This window comes from Eptatretus burgeri, chromosome 1, assembly GCF_056783735.1.
Source record: "Eptatretus burgeri isolate ZD-2024b chromosome 1, Ebu_testis_v1, whole genome shotgun sequence".
Lineage (NCBI taxonomy): Eukaryota > Metazoa > Chordata > Myxini > Myxiniformes > Myxinidae > Eptatretus > Eptatretus burgeri.
Window position 1 is genome coordinate 136,126,928 of NC_140961.1, and position 21,684 is coordinate 136,148,611.

General features: G+C 44.2%; 1 protein-coding gene across 6 annotated transcripts in view; it reads right to left on the reverse strand.

Moving 5' to 3' along the window:
• The window catches only part of LOC147035510 (helicase senataxin-like), a 442,380-nt gene that overhangs the window by 273,932 nt on the left and 146,764 nt on the right, over window positions 1-21,684 (reverse strand). For all 6 annotated transcript variants that reach the window (XR_015062693.1, XM_085899538.1, XM_085899543.1 and 3 more), the window contains 2 exons: window positions 14,802-14,970; window positions 14,564-14,666 (listed from right to left, as the gene is read on the reverse strand). Coding sequence is in view for 5 of the 6 variants with exons in the window: in XM_085899538.1 (XP_085755664.1) it covers window positions 14,564-14,666; window positions 14,802-14,970 (272 nt within the window). In the remaining variant the exon portion in view is untranslated. The remainder of the gene's footprint in view (window positions 1-14,563; window positions 14,667-14,801; window positions 14,971-21,684) is intronic.

The following is a 21,684-nucleotide window of genomic DNA, read 5'->3' on the forward strand; positions in this document are numbered from 1 at the left end:
AGGGGGGCATGAGACAAGAGTGGTGGGAGAGGGAAGGACAAAACAGTGGGGAACAGAGACATTAGTAGATCTGTGGAAGGGAGAGGGATGGGGCAGGGAACATGGGGTACACAAGATGGATATCACAGGGACTTTTAGGAAGAAAGCAGGGAATTTGAAGGAGGTGGGTTTGGGGTGGATTAATGGGGGTAGAAAAGATCGAGGTTTTGGATGGGAGAAGATAAGAGGTGGTGGTGAACAGCTGTTTTGAAGGCCTGGAGGGAAGAATGGGATTGAAGAGAGTGTGGGAGTTTATTCCTAAGGTGGGTATTTGCTTTCTCAGAAACAAGAGACGCAATTCCGATGAAACTTGACTACAACCTTCATCACCCATGATGTACCAAAGTTTGTTCACACCATTAGGCCAAAAAAAAAAAAAAAATGTTGCATTGGCGTAACCCGCCCGACCCTAAAAATTCCGCCAACCCTAAGTTTTTTTTTGTTTTTTTGCTATCGAAAAATTTTGTCGACCCTATTTTATTGCTATTTTTGTTGTTTTGCTATCGTTTTCAAGTATCTTGTTGATTGCGATCGCGATCGCAAAAACCCGGAAGTGTTTCGGACAGAACCCGCCGACAAAAAGGGTGGTACTCGAGCCGGGGGAGATTTTGGGAGGGATTTATTAGGAAAAAATAAAAAATAAAAAAAAAAGATCCCGACCGACCTACCCTATTTTTCAGTGACCCGTTACGCCAATGCAACATTTTTTTTTTTTTGGCCTTAAGAAAATACAGATATAATCGGGGTCTAAGTGTGTCTACGGGTGGGGGGGGGAGGGGGGGTTGTCCTCCAAAATAGGTATTTGCTTTCTTCTCAGAAACTACACACATAATTCCGATTAAACTTGACTTCAACTTTATTACCCGCAATGTACCAAAAATTGCTCATGACATTAAAAAAAATAGTAATAATAAAGAAATTAAATTTTTTTAAAATATATAGATAAATAAATAAAAATTGTGGTTTAAGGGGATGTACAGGATGAAAGAGAGAGGGATAGAGAGGGGGGGGAGAGAGAGAGAGAGAGAGAGAGAGAGAGAGAGAGAGAGAGAGAGACAGAGAGAGAGAGAGAGAGAGAGAGAGAGAGAGAGAGAGACACACAGAGACACACAGAGAGACACAGAGAGACACAGAGAGACACAGAGAGACACAGAGAGACACAGAGACACAGAGAGAGAGAGAGAGAGAGAGAGAGAGAGAGAGAGAGAGAGAGAGAGAGAGAGAGAGAGAGAGAGAGAGAGAGAGAGAGAGAGAGATACAGATCAGACTTCAATTACAGTCATGCGCCACTTAACGACGGGGTTACGTTCTGAGAAATGTGTCGTTAAGGGAACATCATTTTTTTTTCGTTTTCGAACATCATACTGACACAAACCTAGACACCTTGGCTATATGGTGTAGCCTATTGCTCCTCGGATACAAACCTGTACAGCATCTTACTGTACTGAATACTGTCAGCAATTGTAACACACATCCAAGAGAGATGGAAGACACGTTAGATTTACCTTTGTGCTGTTCATGACGGCCATCGGTGTTGTTAGCAGCAGCTTACAATCTCCTCTCATCGATTATAGAAAGGTGAATAATTAGCGTTTTAATTTTATAAATACGTAATCATTGTATCGATGTTATAATTTACAAATGAAGAAACGAGCACCTGTCAATTGTGACACATGTTTTCGGAACAGTGCGATTGTTTTAACAACATAAAAAGCTTCACTAAAAACAAATTTGTGTTTTAATGTCGACTAACAACGATTTATTCGCGGAATTCTTCAATGCAAAGGTAATTTACTTGCGAGATGGTAAACGTGCAAACATTGGTTCAGTTTGAAAGCCGATTTCCTTGAATCCCGATTTAGCACGATCCTATTTTTTTCGCGATGAGATTTTATGGACCTCAACGATCGCATTATAAAAGGGCCACACTGTCGTTTATCATTATGAGGTATTATGTACTGCACAGTGTACATAATTGTACGTGTTATTTTTATACGAGGCTATATCACTCGGCGATAGGAATTTTTCAGTTACATTTTTTTTTTCATTCAGAGCTGGCAGATCCGTCGTATATGCGATCCGTCGTTGCCAGGAACGTCGTTAAGCGGCGCATGACTGTATTATTTTTAAAAATTGGGGTTGAAGTTGATGATTGTCCTCCAAAATATGCATTTCTTTTCTTCTTACAAACCACACACACAATTTCGATGAAACTTGACCACAACCCTCAGCACCTCTGATGCGCCAAAGTTTGTACACACGATTAAAAAAAATAATAATGAAAAAAGTAATCGGAGTTTAAGGGGGTATACAGGGATTGTATGTGTGTATGTGTGTATGTGTGTATGTGTGTATGTGTGTATGTGTGTATGTGTGTATGTGTGTATGTGTGTATGTGTGTATGTGTGTGTGTGTGTGTGTGTGTGTGTGTGTGTGTGTGTGTGTGTGTGTGTGTGTGTGTGTGTGTGTGTGTGTGTGTGTGTGTGTGTGTGTGTGTGTGTGTGTGTGTGTGTGTGTGTGTATGTGTATGTGCATGTGTGTGTGTGTGTGTGTGTGTGTGTGTGTGTGTGTGTGTGTGTGTGTGTGTGTGTGTGTGTGTGTGTGTGTGTGTGTGTGTGTGTGTGTGTGTGTGTGTGTGTGTGTGGGGTGGCAGTTGCCCTTTGTTACATCACAGGTGATGTTTGATATTACATACACTCACTTTGTATGAAAATCAAAATGGCCATGAAAAACCTGAAGGGCCACCTGTCTATAAAGGACACTTTTTTTTTCCTTTCCTTGCGGTGGCCGTTATATGCAGGTTTCACTGCGCTTATTAAAATAGAATAGTCACTCAACCCCCTCCCCCCCCCAGGACAAACCCCTCAGAACTTCGACCCTGAGACTTTTTTTAATGCCGTGTACATCATGTTAACAAACTTTAGTACATCATGGGTGATGCAGCTTGTGGTCGAATTTCATTGAAATCATGTGTAATTTCCTATTTTTTTTCCTTGAGCAAATACCTAATTTTTTTGGGGGGGGGTGGGGCTTAAACCCCTCTGCAGACCCTCCTCGACCCTGAATATTTTTCAATGATGTGAACAAACTTTGATACGTCACGGGTGATGAAAGTTGTCAAGTTTCATCGAAACTGTGTGTGTAGTCTCGGAGAAGAGAGCAAATACCTATTTTTGTGTGGTTAAACCCCCATGCCCCCCCCCACCGGTAGACCCTCTCAATGAGTGCAGATTTTGATGCAGTCAATACACTTTGATACATCATGGGTGATGAAGGTTGTGGTCGAGTTTCATCGAAATTGTGTGTGGAGTTTTGGAGAAGAAAAAAAATACATGTTTTGGAGGATCAAACCCCTCCCATCGACCCAACTAAGTGAGTGTATATTTTGATGCGGTCAACACACCTTCGTTAGACATCAGATATGAAGCTTGTGGCCATGTTTCATCAAAATCGTGCGTTGGATTCTAGCGATAATGACTGAAGTGTTTACGGAATGACTGATTAACTAACTCAACTACGGACACTGCTCAACCACATAAGCTCACCAGACTAAGTTCAGGTGAGCTAATAATTAAAAAAAAAATTTTTTTTTTTAACTGCATCCATCATCATACACAGTAAACCATCAAAAATCGCGGGTTTCGACCAATTGTGGAAACCTATTGTGTTCCGATTCTATTTTCGCGGTTTTTGACACAAGATGAGTCATCGTTTGCATCCTTTGTGTATACGATATTCTCCCATTATGAGCCTTGTGGTGTTTCTCTCATGCACCATTTTTAATGTGCCCAAATTGTAAAGTGATGGACAAAGTTAGTTGTGCCAAAAAGCAGAGAAAGGTTATGACATTGAGTGAAAAGATTGAGTTGTTCGATCGGTTGGCTCGACGTGAAAATGCGGAATCTTTGGGCCGCCATTACTGGGTCGATGATTGAAGGTAGAACTTTCCCCATTGTTCTCTTCGTCATTCCAAAACCTTCATTTTCCTTCAAACCTCATCTCAAACCTTCGTTTCCCAATACCTATACTCGAACCGCCATTCCCAAACCATAAATTACCGACAGCTGTTCTCAAACACCCATTCCAAACATTTATTTTCTGACACCTGTACTCGAACCATCATTCGAAAACCCATAATTTCTGACACCCAGACTCGAACCCCCTTTCTAATGCTTCATTTTATTAAAAATGCATTCTCAACTGCACCTCATGAAATTAATCCAGGCGCAGGGATTTATGCCGGAGCAGGTTTTTAACACCGAGGAGACGCGACTATTCTGGAAGACGATGCCATACATCGCACCTTCCTCTACATGCAGCAAAGATCAGGGTTCAAGGTAAAGACCGTGTTAAAGACAGTGTTAAAGACCGTGTTACCCTTTTCTATTGTGGCAATGCTACAGGCAACTTCGTCATAATGGTAATGCTGCTTTTCCAGTCGTTGTCGTTGAATTGCCTTCCTTGCTCACCCTTCCCCCACTCGCTGCTCCACCCTCCCCTCTCTAGACAGCATCATCCCCAGAAAATCTTGCGTTTTCTTCATCAAGAAACATCAAGAAAATCTTGTGTTTTCTATTTATGGCAAAGTACAGTGTGAGCACATAATGTTCTTACCCTCACCCACCTCGCTGTTTTGTAATCAGTTTAAAAGGTAAAAGTCTTGCGTTTTTGTTGAATTACCTCTGCCACCGAAGGTGAATGAGGTTATGTTTTCACCCCTTTCTGTCTGTTTGTGTACAGGATATCTCAAAAAGTTGTGGATGGGTTCGGTGTGTGACAAGGACAAAATGGTGAGATTTTGGTTAGGATCTGGATCCGGATCCAACAACTAGAATTAAGTGATTCTTCACCATTGAGAGATAGGGCCAAGAGCAATATATAACACGATATCTCAAAAAGTTGTGGACAGATTCGGACGAAACTTGATGGACAGGTTGGGTATGTCGCAAGGATAAATTGGTTTGATTTTGGTGGAGATCCAAATCCAGATACAAGAATTATTACGTTTTTTAAGTGATTCTTCACCATTAAGAGATAGGGCTAAAAACTATCTAGTACTGTATAGCATGATATTTCAAAAATGTATTGGGCCCGACATGTTCTCGTGGATCAGGCATTACGTGGTGGTGGTATGCACTCTACGAAGTGCACTTCTAGTTCACACTGCATTTATTGTATTTACATGTTCATTTCAATGTTAACATGCTATATATATATATATATATATATATATATATATATATATATATATATATATATATATATATATATATATATATATATATATATAAAAAATGTTTTACATGTTCATTTCAATTGTAATGCGTATATTTCTGGCTGCCATCGATTTTCCTCTATTTCCTCGAAGCCCAGGAACCGAACTCCTGCTTTCCCATTGGCCCTTGGTTTCCACAATCATGGTTTTAACTATCAAAGCATTTTCCAGGAACCTAAACCCCCACAATATTTGAGGGTCTACTGCACATCAAAATGCAAATTATTCAATTATATACATCATCCTCCTCTTCCTTCTTCTTCTTCTTCTTTAAAAGCCACAATTATTCCCATGTTATTGTGGGGTTGGTTGGGGGGAAGCTTGACCCAAGTTTTTCATCAACTAACTGGCCAGGCCTGACATTCGACGAAGATTATGGCAGGAATTTGAAATTTGGCCAGGGTGCCGGCGAAAGCTCGCCTACCCTTCGCGATGGACACCATGGTATCATTCACGTCCACCAACTAATGCCGGAACACAGCCTGTCCAGTTTAACACCCATCATCCATTCGAGGGACAGCACACACATTAATGAATCGCCCTGCTTGTGACACGACACACTGGAATGACAGTTTATAGCTGGGCCGAGATTCAAACCCAGGATAGACAGCTTAGAGGCGAGAGTGCAGACCTCGAGGCCATCCTGCCAGCCCCAACCATCTCAATCCAACAGTATTTATTTAATGTAACATTATTTATTCAATTATTCAATGACATAATTAGATGTGGGACTTCATTTAGTTTAGCAATTATTTTTATCTCACATTTACCCAATTATTTAAATTAATTACACATTAAATATTTAATTATTTAGCAGTCATATACTATTCTAAGGCCATTCTCTGTATGTATTTTTACCCTGCACACACGAAGCAAAAAGCGGGGTTAAGCAATCTATATGTAACCTCCATCAATCCATCAGTCTGTCTGTTTGGGGGCTTCTCAGTTCAGGGAGTGGCTTCCTCCATTCAGGGCAGGACTTGAACATCAAATCACAGCCATTTTGTTTGCTCTGTTGTGCCTCTTTTGTTCGGCTCACACTTTCCTACTCCCTCACAGCTTTATCCTAACTCTAATTCTATATCTTATTTAATTTTTGCAGTCGCTAAGATGGTGCAAGTTTCGGATGCAAAAAAAATAAAAATAAAAATAAAAATAAAAAAAAACAGGACGAAAATTCTCGTTTTTCGACAAAAATGCATTTTAAGTGAAATCAAGGCCTGTAATATAAATTCCATTCAGACTTTCTCACAACTTTATCCTAACTCTAATTTGATATCCGATTTCACTTTTCATGTCCGTTAAGATGGTTTAAGACATCGTTGCAAAAAAACGGGAAGAAAATTGGACAAAAATTAGCGTTTTTAGACAAAAATGTATTTCAAATGAAATTAAGGTCAGGTCAGGTATGGGAGCATGTGCCAGAACAGCACGTCGCTGCGTCCACTTTCCACCGGTACTCCAGGGTCCTCCGTCTGGCCTTCCCCCAGGCAGATGCCAGGCCCATCCCCATCTCCTTGAGATGCTGTTCAACCTGCTGGAACCACAAGGCACGTGGTCAGCCCATTGGCCTCCTCCACTCACGAGACTCCCTGGCTGAGAGGATCTGGTGAGCAGGATCAGCGTCAGGAAAACGAGCCACATGTCCATGCAGCCGCAACTGACGCTCACGGACCATGCAGGTAACAAATCTCATCTGAGTCTCTCTCAGCAACTGCTCGTTGGACACAAAATCTGACCAGCAATAGCCAAGGATTCTCCGAAGAGACCTGGTACCAAAGGAATCAAGTCTCCGTCTCAGATCCTTGGTCAGAGTCCAAGTCTCGCATCCATAGAGCAAGACTGGAAGCACCAAGGACCTGAAGACTCCTACTTTCGTCTTCCCGCACAGGTACCGCAGTGCCACACCCCATGATCCAGTGAATCCATGACTCCCCAGGCCCGACCCAGACGTCTATTGACCTCTGACTGACAGCCAGCAGAGACATGAATATCACTGCCAAGGTAAGTGAATCTCTCCACAACCTCAACATCCTCACCACAAACAGACACAGACAGGACAGCAGCATCCAAGATGTCATTGAAAGCCTGGATCTTAGTTTTGACCCAAGAAACCTGTAATCCCAGCGGCTCCGACTCCTCATTCAGCACCTCGAGGGCCCCCAAAAGGATATCTAAAGTCTCCGCAAAGATGACTGCATCATCTGCGAAATCAAGGTCTGAGATCTTGACATTCCCAAACGATGCACCGCAGCTTGATCTTTCCGACATCCTCCCTAAAATCCAGTCCATACAAGTGCTGAAAAATGTGGGGGCCAGTACACACCCCTGACAAACTCCAGTAACAACTGGAAATAAGTCAGAGATGGTACCACCACACTTCACAGCACTCTCAGTACCAGAGTAGAGTTCAGACATCAGATCGATCAGTTTTGGTGGCACCCCACGAAGACCAAGAATCCTCCAGAAGGCATCCCGATTCACGGAATCGAACGCTTTACAGAGATCAACATAGGCTGCAAGCAGCCCCTGCCGAAATTCTCGTCTGCATTGGGTGAGGACACGAAGAGCAAGGATACGGTCAATCGTTGACCTCTTTGGTGTAAAGCCTGACTGCTCTGGACGCTGGTGCTCAAGCAGATGGTGGCGAACCCTATCAAGAATTATCCGAGCAAAGACCTTCCCCGGCACTGAGAGCAGCGTCACCCCTCGGTAGTTGTTGCAGTCTTGGCGATCACCGTTCCCTTTCAAGAGAGGGACAACAAGGCCCCTCTTCCAATCGGTTGGGATGATGCCTGTGTTCCAGGCAGAGCAGAAAACTGCATGCAACGACACGAGTGCAGCATTTCCACCAGCCTTGAGAAGTTCAGCATGGATGCCACAGATCCCTGGAGCTTTACCCCGTTTCAACCGGTTCACCGCAGCCCGTGTTTCCACAAGTGAAGGTGGACCACAGTTGATTGGAGGGTCAGCAACAGGGATTGTAACACCCTTGACGTCCAACTCGACAGCTGGTGGATCAGCCTGGTACAACAGCTCAAAGTAACCGGCCCAGCGGGCCTTCACTTCAGACTCCTCTGTCAAGAGCGTACCACTCTCTGCTCTAACTGCAGTGCTCCGAGGGATGGGCTTGGATGAACACAATGCGCGAATTCCCCTGTAAGCGGGACGAGAATCACCTGTCCACAGGTGATGCTCTACCCCTCACAGATTCCTCGCACATAGGCCTCCTTGTCCACCCTTAGTGCACATACAGTTTTACGCCTCAGCTCCCTGAACAGTTCAGCTCTGCCATTCAGCCTGGCCCTGCGACTCTGGTCAATGGTATCCAGTGTCCCTTGAGAGACAAAATTCTTCTTTGCCCTGCGGTGAGTTCCAAGACATCCACCGGCAACATCAAGGACGGTGGTCTTGAAGGTACTCCATAACTCTTCAGGACCCCCCAAAGCACCCAGATACACCAAATGTCCACTCCACTAACCCTAACAGCTGTGTAGGCATGGCCAATGGGGAAGTGATCCTGAGCTGCGTTCCCCATTACGGGTTACAACGTACGGACTTCCGGATAGTGATGACTTACTGTATTCTAATAATTTCTCGATTTCTTATGCGCATTTATAGATAAACACAATACCCCAATCCAGTCGTCGTTTACGAGAGCGAAGGAACGGCCTGTGTGGTTGTTTGAAAGTTTGTTTTTTTTTTTGCACGTACAGCCACGCACGTACGGGCACGGGAGAGCGAAGGAACGGCCTGTGTGGTTTTTGTTTCTGGCACGTGGTTTGAAAGTTTTTTTTTTTCCATGTACGGCCACGCACGTATGGCCACACACGTACGGCCACGTACGAGTAACTATAATTCACCATCTTATGAAATTTTTTTTGTAGTCTCCAAGATGGTTTAAATTTCGGTTTCAGCAAAAGGTGAGAAAAATCGGATGTATATTGGCATTTTGACAAAAATGCATTCTCATCGCCGTTTTGAGGGTTCCCTGCTGGGGAATTAGTTATAATACAGTAATAGTTTTGAATGCATCTGGTCAGACATGATACGGTGAGGGGGGAGAGAGGAGGGAGGGGGAGAGAGAGGAGGGAGGGGGAGAGAGAGGAGGGAGGGGGAGAGAGAGGAGGGAGGGGGAGAGAGAGGAGGGAGGGGGGAGAGAGAGGAGGGAGGGGGAGAGAGAGGAGGGAGGGGGGAGAGAGAGGAGGGAGGGGGAGAGAGAGGAGGGAGGGGGAGAGAGAGAGGAGGGAGGGGGAGAGAGAGAGGAGGGAGGGGGGAGAGAGAGAGAGGAGGGAGGGGGAGAGAGAGAGAGGAGGGAGGGGGGAGAGAGAGGAGGGAGGGGGAGAGAGAGGAGGGAGGGGGAGAGAGAGGAGGGAGGGGGGAGAGAGAGGAGGGAGGGGGAGAGAGAGAGGAGGGAGGGGGGAGAGAGAGGAGGGAGGGGGAGAGAGAGGAGGGAGGGGGAGAGAGAGAGGAGGGAGGGGGAGAGAGGAGGGAGGGGGAGAGAGAGGAGGGAGGGGGGAGAGAGAGGAGGGAGGGGGAGAGAGGAGGGAGGGGGGAGAGAGGAGGGAGGGGGGAGAGAGAGGAGGGAGGGGGAGAGAGGAGGGAGGGGGAGAGAGGAGGGAGGGGGAGAGAGGAGGGAGGGGGAGAGAGGAGGGAGGGGGAGAGAGTAAGGGGGGATGGTTGGGGGAGAGTGAGAGGTGAGAGAAGGGTAGGGGAGTAGAAGAGGAAGGGTAGGGTTCCCTGTAAGGGAAAACTGAAGTTCGGGATCGAACTGAAGACTAATATTTTTTCATGTTCCCGGGGTATATATAAATAGTTAATTTCAGGCGAGTTCATTATTTTCCAACCATATAATTAAGCAATACTTGTAAAAACTTTGTACGTAATAAATTGAATATGTGGACTAACGATGGATTGCAATATTTATGAATGTTTGGTTTTAAGGAATTTTTAATTTGTGAAGTGAAGTGCATTCAATGTTAATCAGTGAAGGCAGGTTCTCTCCCCCTCTCAAGTGAAGTCAATCCTCCCAAGTCAATCCTCCCAAGTCAATCAAGTAAAGGCAAAAGTAAGTCACTCTCCACCCTCTCCCACCCCTCACCCCCTCCTCTTCCCTGTAAATGATCCAAATGGCATACCATGGGTTTTTCATGGGTGTCCCACTAGTTGGTTCATGTCCGTCTGTCTGTCATCAGTTTATGATTGAGGAAGAGCTAATTTAAATTGAATGTTATATTTTTAACATGAAAATGAAGACAAGTCTCGAGTTTTATCATACCTTGGCTCAGAACCGTACATGCGCAGAAAGGAGTGAGATAATAGTTTTACTCTGTCTGCCTGGCAGTCAAACAAAATTGAAAAATAGCACAGCAAAGCGGTGACGCAAACCAATTTCAAGATGGTGGCCATATTGAAAATCGCAGCACGCCCATTTCGAAAGGAACCTTCCTCTACTCAACCCCAACACACCCAGCAAAAATGGATTTAATCGGACAAGGAGTTCACCTCGAAGTTGACGGAAACCAATTTCAAGATGGCTGCCGTGGCGGCCACAGTGAAAATCGCAGCATGCCCATTTTGGAAAGGAACCTTCCTCTACTCAACCCCATTATACCTCGCCAGAATAAAATCAATGTGTGAAGCCGTTCTCAAGTTATTGTCCGGAAACCAAATTCAAGATGGCTGTTCTAGCCACCATATTGGATATCGGATTACGCTGAATATCGACAGGAACCTTCCTCGAAACACCCCCATTATATCACACAAAAATGAAATCAATAAATCAAGCCGTTCAAGTTATTGTCCGGAAACCAAATTCAAGATGGCTGCCCTAGCCGCCATATTGAATATCGGATTGTGCTGTATATCGAAAGGAACCTTCCTTTAACCACCCCCATTATACCCCCCATGAAAATAAAATCAATCTGTCAAGCCGTTCTCAAGTTATTGTCCGGAAATCAAATTCAAGATGGCTGCCCTAGCCGCCATATTGGATATCGCATCGCACTGATTATTGAAAGGAACCTTCCTGTACCCAGCCCCAACACACACTGCAAAAATGGATTTAATCAGACAAGGCGTTCTCCTCGAAATCGACGGAAACCAATTTCAAGATGGCTGCCATGGAGGCCACATTAAAAATCTGAGCGTGCCCATTTTTGAAAGGAACCTTCCTCTACTCAACCCCAACATACCCTTCAACCCAATATCACCTTCATAATACTTCCAAGAACCTCCAGTTTCGCAGGGATGTGTTCAGTTACCAAATTTATTGTCAAGCACTTAGTAAGTGGCTAAAGCACTCAAGCAAGCACTCCATTCAACCCCGTTGATAAGAAACGGTTGGTTTGGCAAGCGCTAAGTCGAAAAGTTGGACCATCTCACTACAAGCAGTCAAGACCTATCCAATGGAGGAGTCATGATATCATATCGAACATCACTACTTCAAGAAAGCACAGATATCTCACGCTCTCCTCTACTCGAAGTTAAGGCTATTACAGTAAAGACACGTTCTAATCTAAGGATGTGTTGTAGCTGTCCACTGCAGTCCACAGATTTCAATGACTCTTCTTGTCAGATTTTGATGATTACCTCAAGAATTCCATATCAAACAATCACAACTGTAATCCGAGGTGACTTCAATGATGATATGCTATTAGCCACTATCCAATCAAAATTGCTCAGGTTCATGTCCTCAAAAGGATTCTCACAACTTGTGAAAGTGCCCACTACAGACTCAGGTTCTCTGCTGGATCACATCTACTACAACAGCTCAAGCACCAACACCTTTGTTGATGTTGTGTATGTCTACCACTCAGATCATGATGTCACCATTGCATCTCTACTTGTATAAGCTACCTTGCTCAGGTGCAGTCATTCGTTGATCTTTTTATTAGTCTCGCCCCGAAGGCATTGCGAGACTATTGCAACCTGTATACGTGTGGTGTGTGTGTGTGTGTGTGTGTGTGTGTGTGTGTGTGTGTGTGTGTGTGTGTGTGTGTGTGTGTGTGTGTGTGTGTGTGTGTGTGTGTGTGTGTGTGTGTGTGTGTGTGTGTGTGTGTGTGTGTGTGTGTGTGTGTGTGTGTGTGTGTGTGTGTGTGTGCGCACACAAGTCTTCATTTTTTCGCTTATAATTTTATTTATTTTTTTGATTATTTTGTGGAGTGTGGTGAGCTGTGTCCTGGTTATAAGTCCAACCCCTCCTCAGCGTGGAAACCAGGTGAATGGTGGTACATCATCACCTGATGGCTAACGGGGCCATGGTATCATACTCAAGGATTATAATTAACCCAGGCACAAGGGTGCCAGCTGATGACATCTGAATGTTCCCTTGAGTGCTCTCTCCAGAGAACTTGCAGCATTTCCAGATAAAGATGAATAAAGTCTCCAGATTTCTAGTTGTCTCCACAGAGAACAAAGTAAAGCAGGACAAGGGCTGAGGGAACTGTATAGACCATAACACCCCGAGGGAAGCACCCCTTTAACTCTTTAGCTTTGCTCCCTCTGGTTAGGGTGGAGTGACTAAATTAGGCAGAGAATGACGGGTATGTGTATGGTTGTACTGTTGTTGTTTTTACCCCACCCACGTGAAGGGAAAAGCTCGATCTGTTTCCAAACTTCAGTTTATGATCGAGGAACAACCATTTCAATTCAATGTGAAATTTTGAACATGAATCAGAAAACAAATCTGTACTTTAGCAATACTTTAGCTCTGAATTTGTCCCGATCACGCATGCAGAGGAGTGAGATAAATTTTTAACTGTATGCCTACCTGGCAGTCAAAGAAAATTGAAAATCATTCCAAAAAGGAAACTTACTGTTTTGAAAGACGTCATAAAAGGATACAAACAACAGACTGTAAGAACTTATGTAACGCGTTAACCCTTAATAGGTAACGTTCATCCCACAGTAAAATCTGGGCAACCTGAGGTTTTTGAGATCCCTCGAAGGAAGATTTTTTTTTCAGGAAAAAAAATTCTCAGCATTTTATTGCAATAACATTATGTACATATCAAATTGAAACCCTATGAACTATTTTAAGACTAAAAATAGATTCATCTACTATGAATAACTGTTTTTATTATTTTTTAGAAAAAAAATGTTTTTACCGAAAAAAAACAAATTAGAAAATATTTGTTGAGCTTGGGGTCCTCAAAATCCCAGGTTACCTTTTATGGGTTAAATAAGATGGTGTAAAAGATGACTTCCAAAAAAAATAAAGTTTTCTAGAACCTTTAAAATCTTGGTTTTTTCAATATACATTAATTATATACATACTTCGACACTGTTGACCACAAATAACCTTTTTGGCACTTTCAAAGCCCTTCCATTTAGCAATACTTGGACAAAATATTATAGCATTTTACGTCACCATGACCAATCAAATTATCTGCTCGGAAACCCCACCCACGTCCTCGTTTCTCAAAAACCGCACCAGTGTGGGGTGATACGTTCTTTGAACTCTACTCATCTCCACCACCAAAAGTGGACGGAGGTTATGTTTTCACAACTGTCTGTCTGTCTGTTTGTGAACAAGATATCTCAAAAAGTTGTGGATGAATTTGGATGAAATTTGCTGGACAGTTTGGGTGTGTGACAAAGATGAAATGATTACATTTTGATGAAGATCCGGATCTGGCTACTAGAATGTTTTAGGTGATTCTTCACCGTTGAGAGGATAGGGCCAAAAATTATATGCAGCATATCTCAAAACGTTGTGGACTGATTCGGACGAAAATTGGTGGACAGGTTAGGTGTGTGAAAAGGAAGAATTCATTCGATTTTGGTGACGATCCGGATCCGGACCCGGACCCGATAATTTTTTAAGTGATTCTTCACCATTAAGTGATGGGGCTAAAAACGATATACAACAAGATATTTCAAAAAGTTGTGGATAGATTTGGATGAAACAAGGTGGAATTGTTTGGTTAGGTGACAAGAACAAGCCAATTCGATTGTGGCTCTTGTCCGGATCCAGATCCGGCGTATCGGTGGGATCCAAAACATAAACTGTTCAGCTGGCGGAGGGAGGTATGTGCTCTACCAAGTGCCATTCTCATTGAATATGTGCTGAGAAATGTTTTGCAAAAATAAATCAATTGTGGACGATCCAAAGTCCCAACCCTGAAAACTAAGTAAATAAAGATGGATGGATTCATACAAACGCAATTTCAGAATATGTTTTCAGTCTACTTTCACCTTTTCAAAGCAGTAGAGTTGAAAGATTAAAGAGTAAAAGCTGCAACTTACATATAGTGGTGAAGTAAGACAATTAAAACCTTCAGCAATCGTGGCGTCGACTGAACGCGGACTCTCGCTGCAAGTGGCAGCAGAATCAGCTTCATGCTTTATTCTGCAAAGTCAAACAGTAAAGGGAGGGAACAAAGCACAAGATGGAAGAGACAAAGTTGCAATAAAACATTTTTTTTTCAAAAGCACAATTACAATATGCTATACTTTAGATCAAGAGTTCTTGGTCAAATCATACCTGACAGTTAAAGCCATCTCAACTTCTCTCTCATAGCTGGGGCTGTTTAAAACCCTCTGAAAGACTTGCATGGGATCCAAATTTCTGCCCTCCCACAGTTTCGCCCCTAATCGGTCCAGTACGACCATGAGGCACTGCAGCGCTGGCCAGAAAGGGTTCAACGACTCATCTACAAAGTGAGAGGAGTACAAGACAATCATGAAGACAAGAATTTGTTTCTGTAGCTAAAAGTTTTGTTGTTGTTGGTTTATTTTTACATTGTCGAAGCTCTTTTAAGAGCTAACATGCAGAACGTATAGCAAAAGGAGCAGGAGACAAGCACAAAACAGTAGGGAGCAGACATTGGGAGATCTGTGGAAGGGAGAGGGATGGGGTGGGGTACACGGGGTAAACAAGATGGACACTGCAGTACAGGGACTTTCAGGAAGAATGCAGGGAATTTGAAGACAGTGGGTATAGGGTGGATTAACAGGGGTATGAAATATTATGGTTTTGGATGGGGGAAGCTATGAGGTGGCAGTGAACAGCTGTTTTGAAGACCTGGAGCAGTAGTGGAGGGAAGAATGGGATTGATAGTGTGGAAGTTTGTTTCAGAGGTGGGGAAAAAAGAGGAATAAAAAAGTGAAGGTGAGCAGGAATTCTTGATTTTGGTAGTTTCACAAGATGGGGTTACCGGCGGACCTTGAGCGCCCTGCTGAAATTTGGGGGGGGGACAGATCACAGACAGAGCAGGGGGTGGGAGGGAGGGGAGAGGCCGGAGAGGAGACGGTAGAAGACAGAAAGACCACCGACCTGCCTGTGGACTCAAAAGAGCAATCAGAGATTGCAGACCCTCGCCAGGACTTATTTTGTGTGGTGTTTGTGTACTGGTGTGTTATGTAATTAAGAGACATAACTAGAACTGCCACTTTGTAACTGCTGGCAGTGATGACTGGGTACCAAGAAGTCCTGCTTTGAACGGATACCTGACGCTGACCTATGACATTTATTATTATTCAATTGAATTTATAATGGGTTTAAATTAATTCATTTCAAACCAAATAGGTACCAGTCCTGCATTGGAGTAATCAGAAGGAACCCAAACAAGCAAAAAGCAAAGATGAAGTCATCAGAAGGAACCTGGATAAGATTTGGGTTTCAGCTACTGCTCATTATACCCTCAAACCCATTTGAGCCTGACAAAAAAATATATATATATTTTTTAAATCAGAAAAAAAATATATATAAAAGAACCCAGATCAAAAACATTTAAATAATTTTGGCTGCCACACTATGCATCCAATCAGGTTGAAATTTAAATTTTATATTACCCATCACGACTAGATCACGATTGTGAAGTTTCACATCAATTGATTAAGCAGTTCAAGAGAAATTTTTTTTTTTGAGATTTTCGCTCAATCCAATATGACTGGCTGCCAGACCATGTGACATCAATTATTTGTGAATATCCTGGTATCTCCAAAGCTGAGGGAACATTTGTGTGACGTTTCCCCTCAATCTCTTCAGCCATTCTGGCTAGAGAAGAAGATTTTTATGGGTTTTCGGGTAAATCCAAAATGGCTGGCAAACCAAATGACCTATGATGTCATATGTGTGAATCTTTTGTTCCTCATGGTTAGGCGGTCATACGTGTAAAGTTTCGCCTCAATTTGTTCAGCTACTTCAGAGAACATTTTTAAAGGTCTTTAAAATAAAAAAATGGCTCCCAAATCATGTGACCGATGTCATCATTAATTATTTTTCTGTAGACCATTTTATTCCTAGATGGCCCTCAAAATTTTTCATACTGATCACATGTGGTGTTCTACCAATGCAATTACTAAGTCATAACGAAGGCACCTGTGACACCATTAAAAATAATAATAATAATAAAAATAATAATAATAATAATGCATTCCCCATGAGTCATACGTGCCATGTGCCAAGTTTCAATTTTTTATTGGTGCGGTTTAAGAGACAGAGGTCCAAAGTTTTTCTGTTTTTCCAACATGGCTGCCACACCTCGTGACTTTTGACATCATAATTATCATTAAAACATTCTACATGAGTAGTCGCTCCAATGGTGAAAATTTGGTCTCAATCTGACAAGCAGTTGTGGTGAGGGCAAACATACTGTACGAACTTCCTGATACATCTTGACAACATACGTTCCACTGTTTCAGGCGTAGCAAAGTCCATCAGAGCTTTTTAAATCATGTTGTCCATGTATTAAAGATTGTAAACACCTTTCTTAGATTTGTTCATTGTTGTATCACAGCTCAGTACATCTACTCGATGATCGGGTTTTATTGGGGAGTTTTGCAGGAAATAATTGAAGAAATTTATTTAATTACAAAATGATTTGCACAGCCGAGGGATCCATTGTATACTATATAGCCTCCAGGTAATGAGTTAATGGGGTAATTAATTTGGGTCATTGTACTGAGACAACCGAGTTAATCGGGTAATTACCCTTCCTGACGTGGTGGTGGTGGTGGTGGTGGTGGTGGTGGTGGTGGTGGTGGTGGTGGTGGTTGGGAGGGGGGGGTGAGGGGAGATGATTTTGGATGTGGAATGAACAGGGGGAGTGAAGGAGATGGGGTGAAGTAGGGGTTGGGGAGGTGGAAGGACACGAGAGGGGTTTGAGATGGAGAAATGAATGTGTGGATTCAGGTGAGGGAAGTCTCCCATGGGAATTACGGGGTTTGAAAAGCAAAAAGGGCAAGATCGTGAGGACTGAGGAGTTCATGAGTTACTTTTTGGAAGTTCAACGGCGAGGGACCGGCGATGGATGGGTATCTGGAATTAAAGAAGGGTTGAAAGATGGATTGACAGACAGAGGACAAAGGGATTCAAGAGGGATCAAAACATGGAATGTTCCACTGAAAGACAAAAGTTGGAAAGTCAAGATTCGGGAGACCGGGGACATTACTCGGGGAATGAAACAGGCTAAACTCAACGCCATTTTCCTCCCCCATCCTTCTATTCCAAACAAAGGGCGTGAACTGGAAGTCTATTTTACATACAAATTGAAAATGCATATTATTCTGGGAACGGAACTAGTTCTTTTGTCAGGTTAGGCCAGATTAGATCTGTGACTTGCTACAGGTACCATGTAAACCTGTACTAACCTGTTTCATGGTTGGGTTTTCGGCGACTAAACAGTCTCCCACATCAGGTTTCCTGGTATGGATATGGACACCAGCAGGATTAAAAACAAAATCTGCCAAAGAGCAGAGGAGCTCCTTGTGAGCCAAAGGCCATCCTTCTGCAGTTGGCTTACTTTGTTTTTTTTCCGGAGGTTGGTGGCAGAATTTGCACTCCGGCCACCGTAAAACACAAGAAAAACGCAAAGAAAACTAAACATCCACTCCGTGGGAGTACCTCCTGTGCAGCAGCCCTCCGCAGGGCAGCTCACTGTCTGGTGGGATTGGAGCAAAGCCTTCGGGACCCCCACTTTTTGATAGGAGGAAAACCACGAGGTAACCTTCGCGGGTCAGATTGAGGTAGTGTATATCGGGGTGGTGATGAGATGTCATCCACCAGACAGCGGTCTCCTTGGGTTAACCTGGGGCGGTCCCTTCAGGTAGGTGCATGGAATGTCCTATCCCTAAAAGAGGATGATCACCTGTGTCTGTTATCATTTGAGATCAAGCGTTTGGACATCGGTATTGCAGCACTCTCTGAGATTCAGAGACCGGATTGCGGTGAGATCATGGTGACCATGGTTACACAGATTATTATTGATCTGGTCGCTCTGATGGTTACCATGCCCGAGGAGTTGCTGTAGCTGTGTCTAATATGCCCACTCAAATGATAATTGAGGCAACACCGGTCAACGAGCATAAGACACGAAGGATTCATCACTCCTTGGGTGTCGTTTCCCTGGTCTCTGTATATACTCCAACTGAGGCGTGTCTCACCGTGAAGGGCGCATTCTATGCCATGCTCAAGTCTGTTGTTGATCAGTGCCCCGAGCGAGATGCTCTTCTAGTCTGGGAATTTCAATGTATCGACTGGCACTGATAGGGATGGTTATGAGACGTGTGTTGGTCCCCATGGGTCTGGACCTGTGAAGCAGAATAGCACCAAGTTCCTTGACTTTGCAAGAAGTTATGGACTTAGGTTAGCTTGTTCATGGTTTCAGCACCCACAGGCTCATCGCTGGACTTGGTATTCCAATGCTGGTGGTGTGGCAAAGGAGATTGACCATGTACTTGTTGGTTGCTGGAGGATAATCAAGAACTGCAGCGTCTTCCAGAGTGCTGAGCTCCTCAATATCTACCACAGGCTTGTGGTAGCATATTCTATCTGGAAGAATGGTACTATACCAAGGTACTTCAGGTATTTCAGCTAAAATCTGGAAGAATGGTACCATCCCAGCCTAGACTGGATGTTGACAACCTCAAAGATGAGAGGGTAGCTCAGGAGTTTGTGAACAGGCTGAGTGGGGATTTGGGGGGGGGGGGGTCTGGGTGCTTTGGGGAAACCTGAAAATTGTAGTGCCTTCAAGACTACCATCCCTGATGTTGCCGGTGGATGTCTTGGAACTCACCATCGGGTGAAGAAGAACTTTGTGTCTCAAGGGACACTATATACCATTGACCAGAGTCGGAGCCAGGCTGAGCTGTGCAGGAAGTTGAGGTGTAAAACTGTACATGCACCGAGGACAGACAATCAAGGTGAATGTGCGAGGAATCTGTGAAGGGGTAGAGCATCACCTGTGATCAAGTGATTCTCGTCCTGCTTAGAGAGGAATTCTCACATTGCGTTCCTCCAAGCCCGTCCCTCGGTGTACTGCAGTTAGAGTGGAGGGTGGTGAGCTCCTCACAGAGGTGTCAGATGAGAAGGCGCACTGGACCGGTTACTTTGAGCAACTGTACCAGGATGATCCACCAGCTGTTGAGTTAGATATCAGGGGTGTCACTGTCCCCTTATTGCTGATCCTCCAATCAACTGTGATGCATCGATTGTGGAAACACAGACTGCAGTGAACCGGTTGAAATGGGGTAAAGCTCCTGATATCTGTGGCATCCGTGTTGAACTTCATAGCTGATGGAAATGCTGTACTCACATAGTTGCATGCAGTTGTGTGCTCTGACTGGAGAACAGGCATCATCCCAACTGACTGAGACAGGGGCCTTGTTGTCCCTCTCTGGAAAGGGAAGGGTGATCGACAGGACTGCAACAACTACCGAGGGGCAATGCTTCTCTCAGTGCCGGGAAAGGTCTTTGCTCGGATAATTCTTGATATGGTTCGCCACAATCTGCTTGAGCACCAGCGCCCAGAGCAATCAGGCTTTACACCAAAGAGGTCAATGATTGACCGTATCCTTGCCCTTCGGGTCCTCACCGAACACAGGTAAGAGTTTCAGCAGGGGCTGCTTGCAGCCTATGTTGATCTCTGCAAAGCATTTGATTAAGGGAATCAGGATACCCTCTGGAGGATTCTTTGTCTTCGTGGGGTGCCACCAAAACTGATCAATCTGATGTCTGAACTATACTCTGGTACTGAGAGTGCTGTGAGATGTGGTGATACCATCTCTGACTTATTTTCAGTAGTTACAGCAGTCTGTCAGGCGTGTGTACTGGCCCCCACACCTTTCAGCGCTTGTTTGGACTAGATTCTGGGAAGGACGTCGGAGAGATCAAGCTGCGGTGCATCATTTGGGAATGTCAAGATCTCTGACCTTGATGTCGCAGAAGATGCAGTCATCTTTGCGGAGACTCTGGATATCCTTTTGGGGTCTCTCGATGTGCTGAATGAGGAGTAAGAGCCGCTGGGATTATGGGTTTCCTGGGTCAAAACTGAGATGCAGGCTTTCAATGACATCTTGAGTGCTGCTGTCTTGGCTGTACCTGTTTATGGTGAGGATGTTGAGGTCACAGAGAGATTCACTTACCTTGGTAGTGATATTCACGTCTCTCCTGGCTGTGAGCCAGAGTTCAATAGACGTCTGGGTCGGGCCTGGGAGTCATGGATTCACTGGATCATGGGGTGTGGCGCTATCGGTACCTGTCCAGGAGGACGAAAGTCTGAGTCTTCAGGTCCTTGTGCACTGCCCTAACAGATGTGAGACTTGGACTCTGACTCAGGATCTGAGATGGTGACTTAATTCCTTTGGTACCAGGTCTCTTCGGAGAATTCTTGGCTATCGCTGGTTGGATCTTGTGTTCAACGAGCAGTTGCTAAGAGAGACCATCTATCCAGTGATAAGAGAGACCATCTATCCCAGCCATCTAATCTTCCTCGGGTTTGTGTGTGCGTGTGATAGCACCTGTCGTTGCATAAGTTAAGATTATAGAAGTGATAAAGGGATGTCTGCTCTGTGTCTGCTTTTGTAAATTGCTTGCCTTTTGTCGCACCACACAAATTCCTTGCTATCCCTGCTGTACATACCAATAAACCCAATTTACTGTGCCGCATACCTTTCCTCGCTTGATTGTAAATAAATGCATGTGTCAAAATGTTCCCAGCTCGTTTTCATCCTTTTCCTTCATTGGTCCAGCATGGTTCGCATCCTAGCCTCGGTGGGACGTTATTCCTCAACGATCTGTTTTTCTTGCCGGTATGTACTTGGGCAGTTACGCTCAGCTGCAACTGATCCGGTAAGGCGATCCAGTTTGAACAAGGCGTACCGAAGGAATGTCCACCAGTAATTAGATCACATGATCATTAGGTAAACAGTATTTATTTGAAAGAGGACCCTAAGTCATGTGGCCGAGTTAATGGCGTTTACGGTTGATTAGCGACCCGCCGCGTCACAAAGTTTTTTGTGTGCGACGGCCTGGAATTCCGGAGAGTCTGGCGGAAACCTGAGGTAGCTTCCTTCCCCCCTCGTGGTCTTCTCGCCCCCGACCCCCAGTCCACAATACTTTGTTTCAGCAATGATATGGCAAGGCG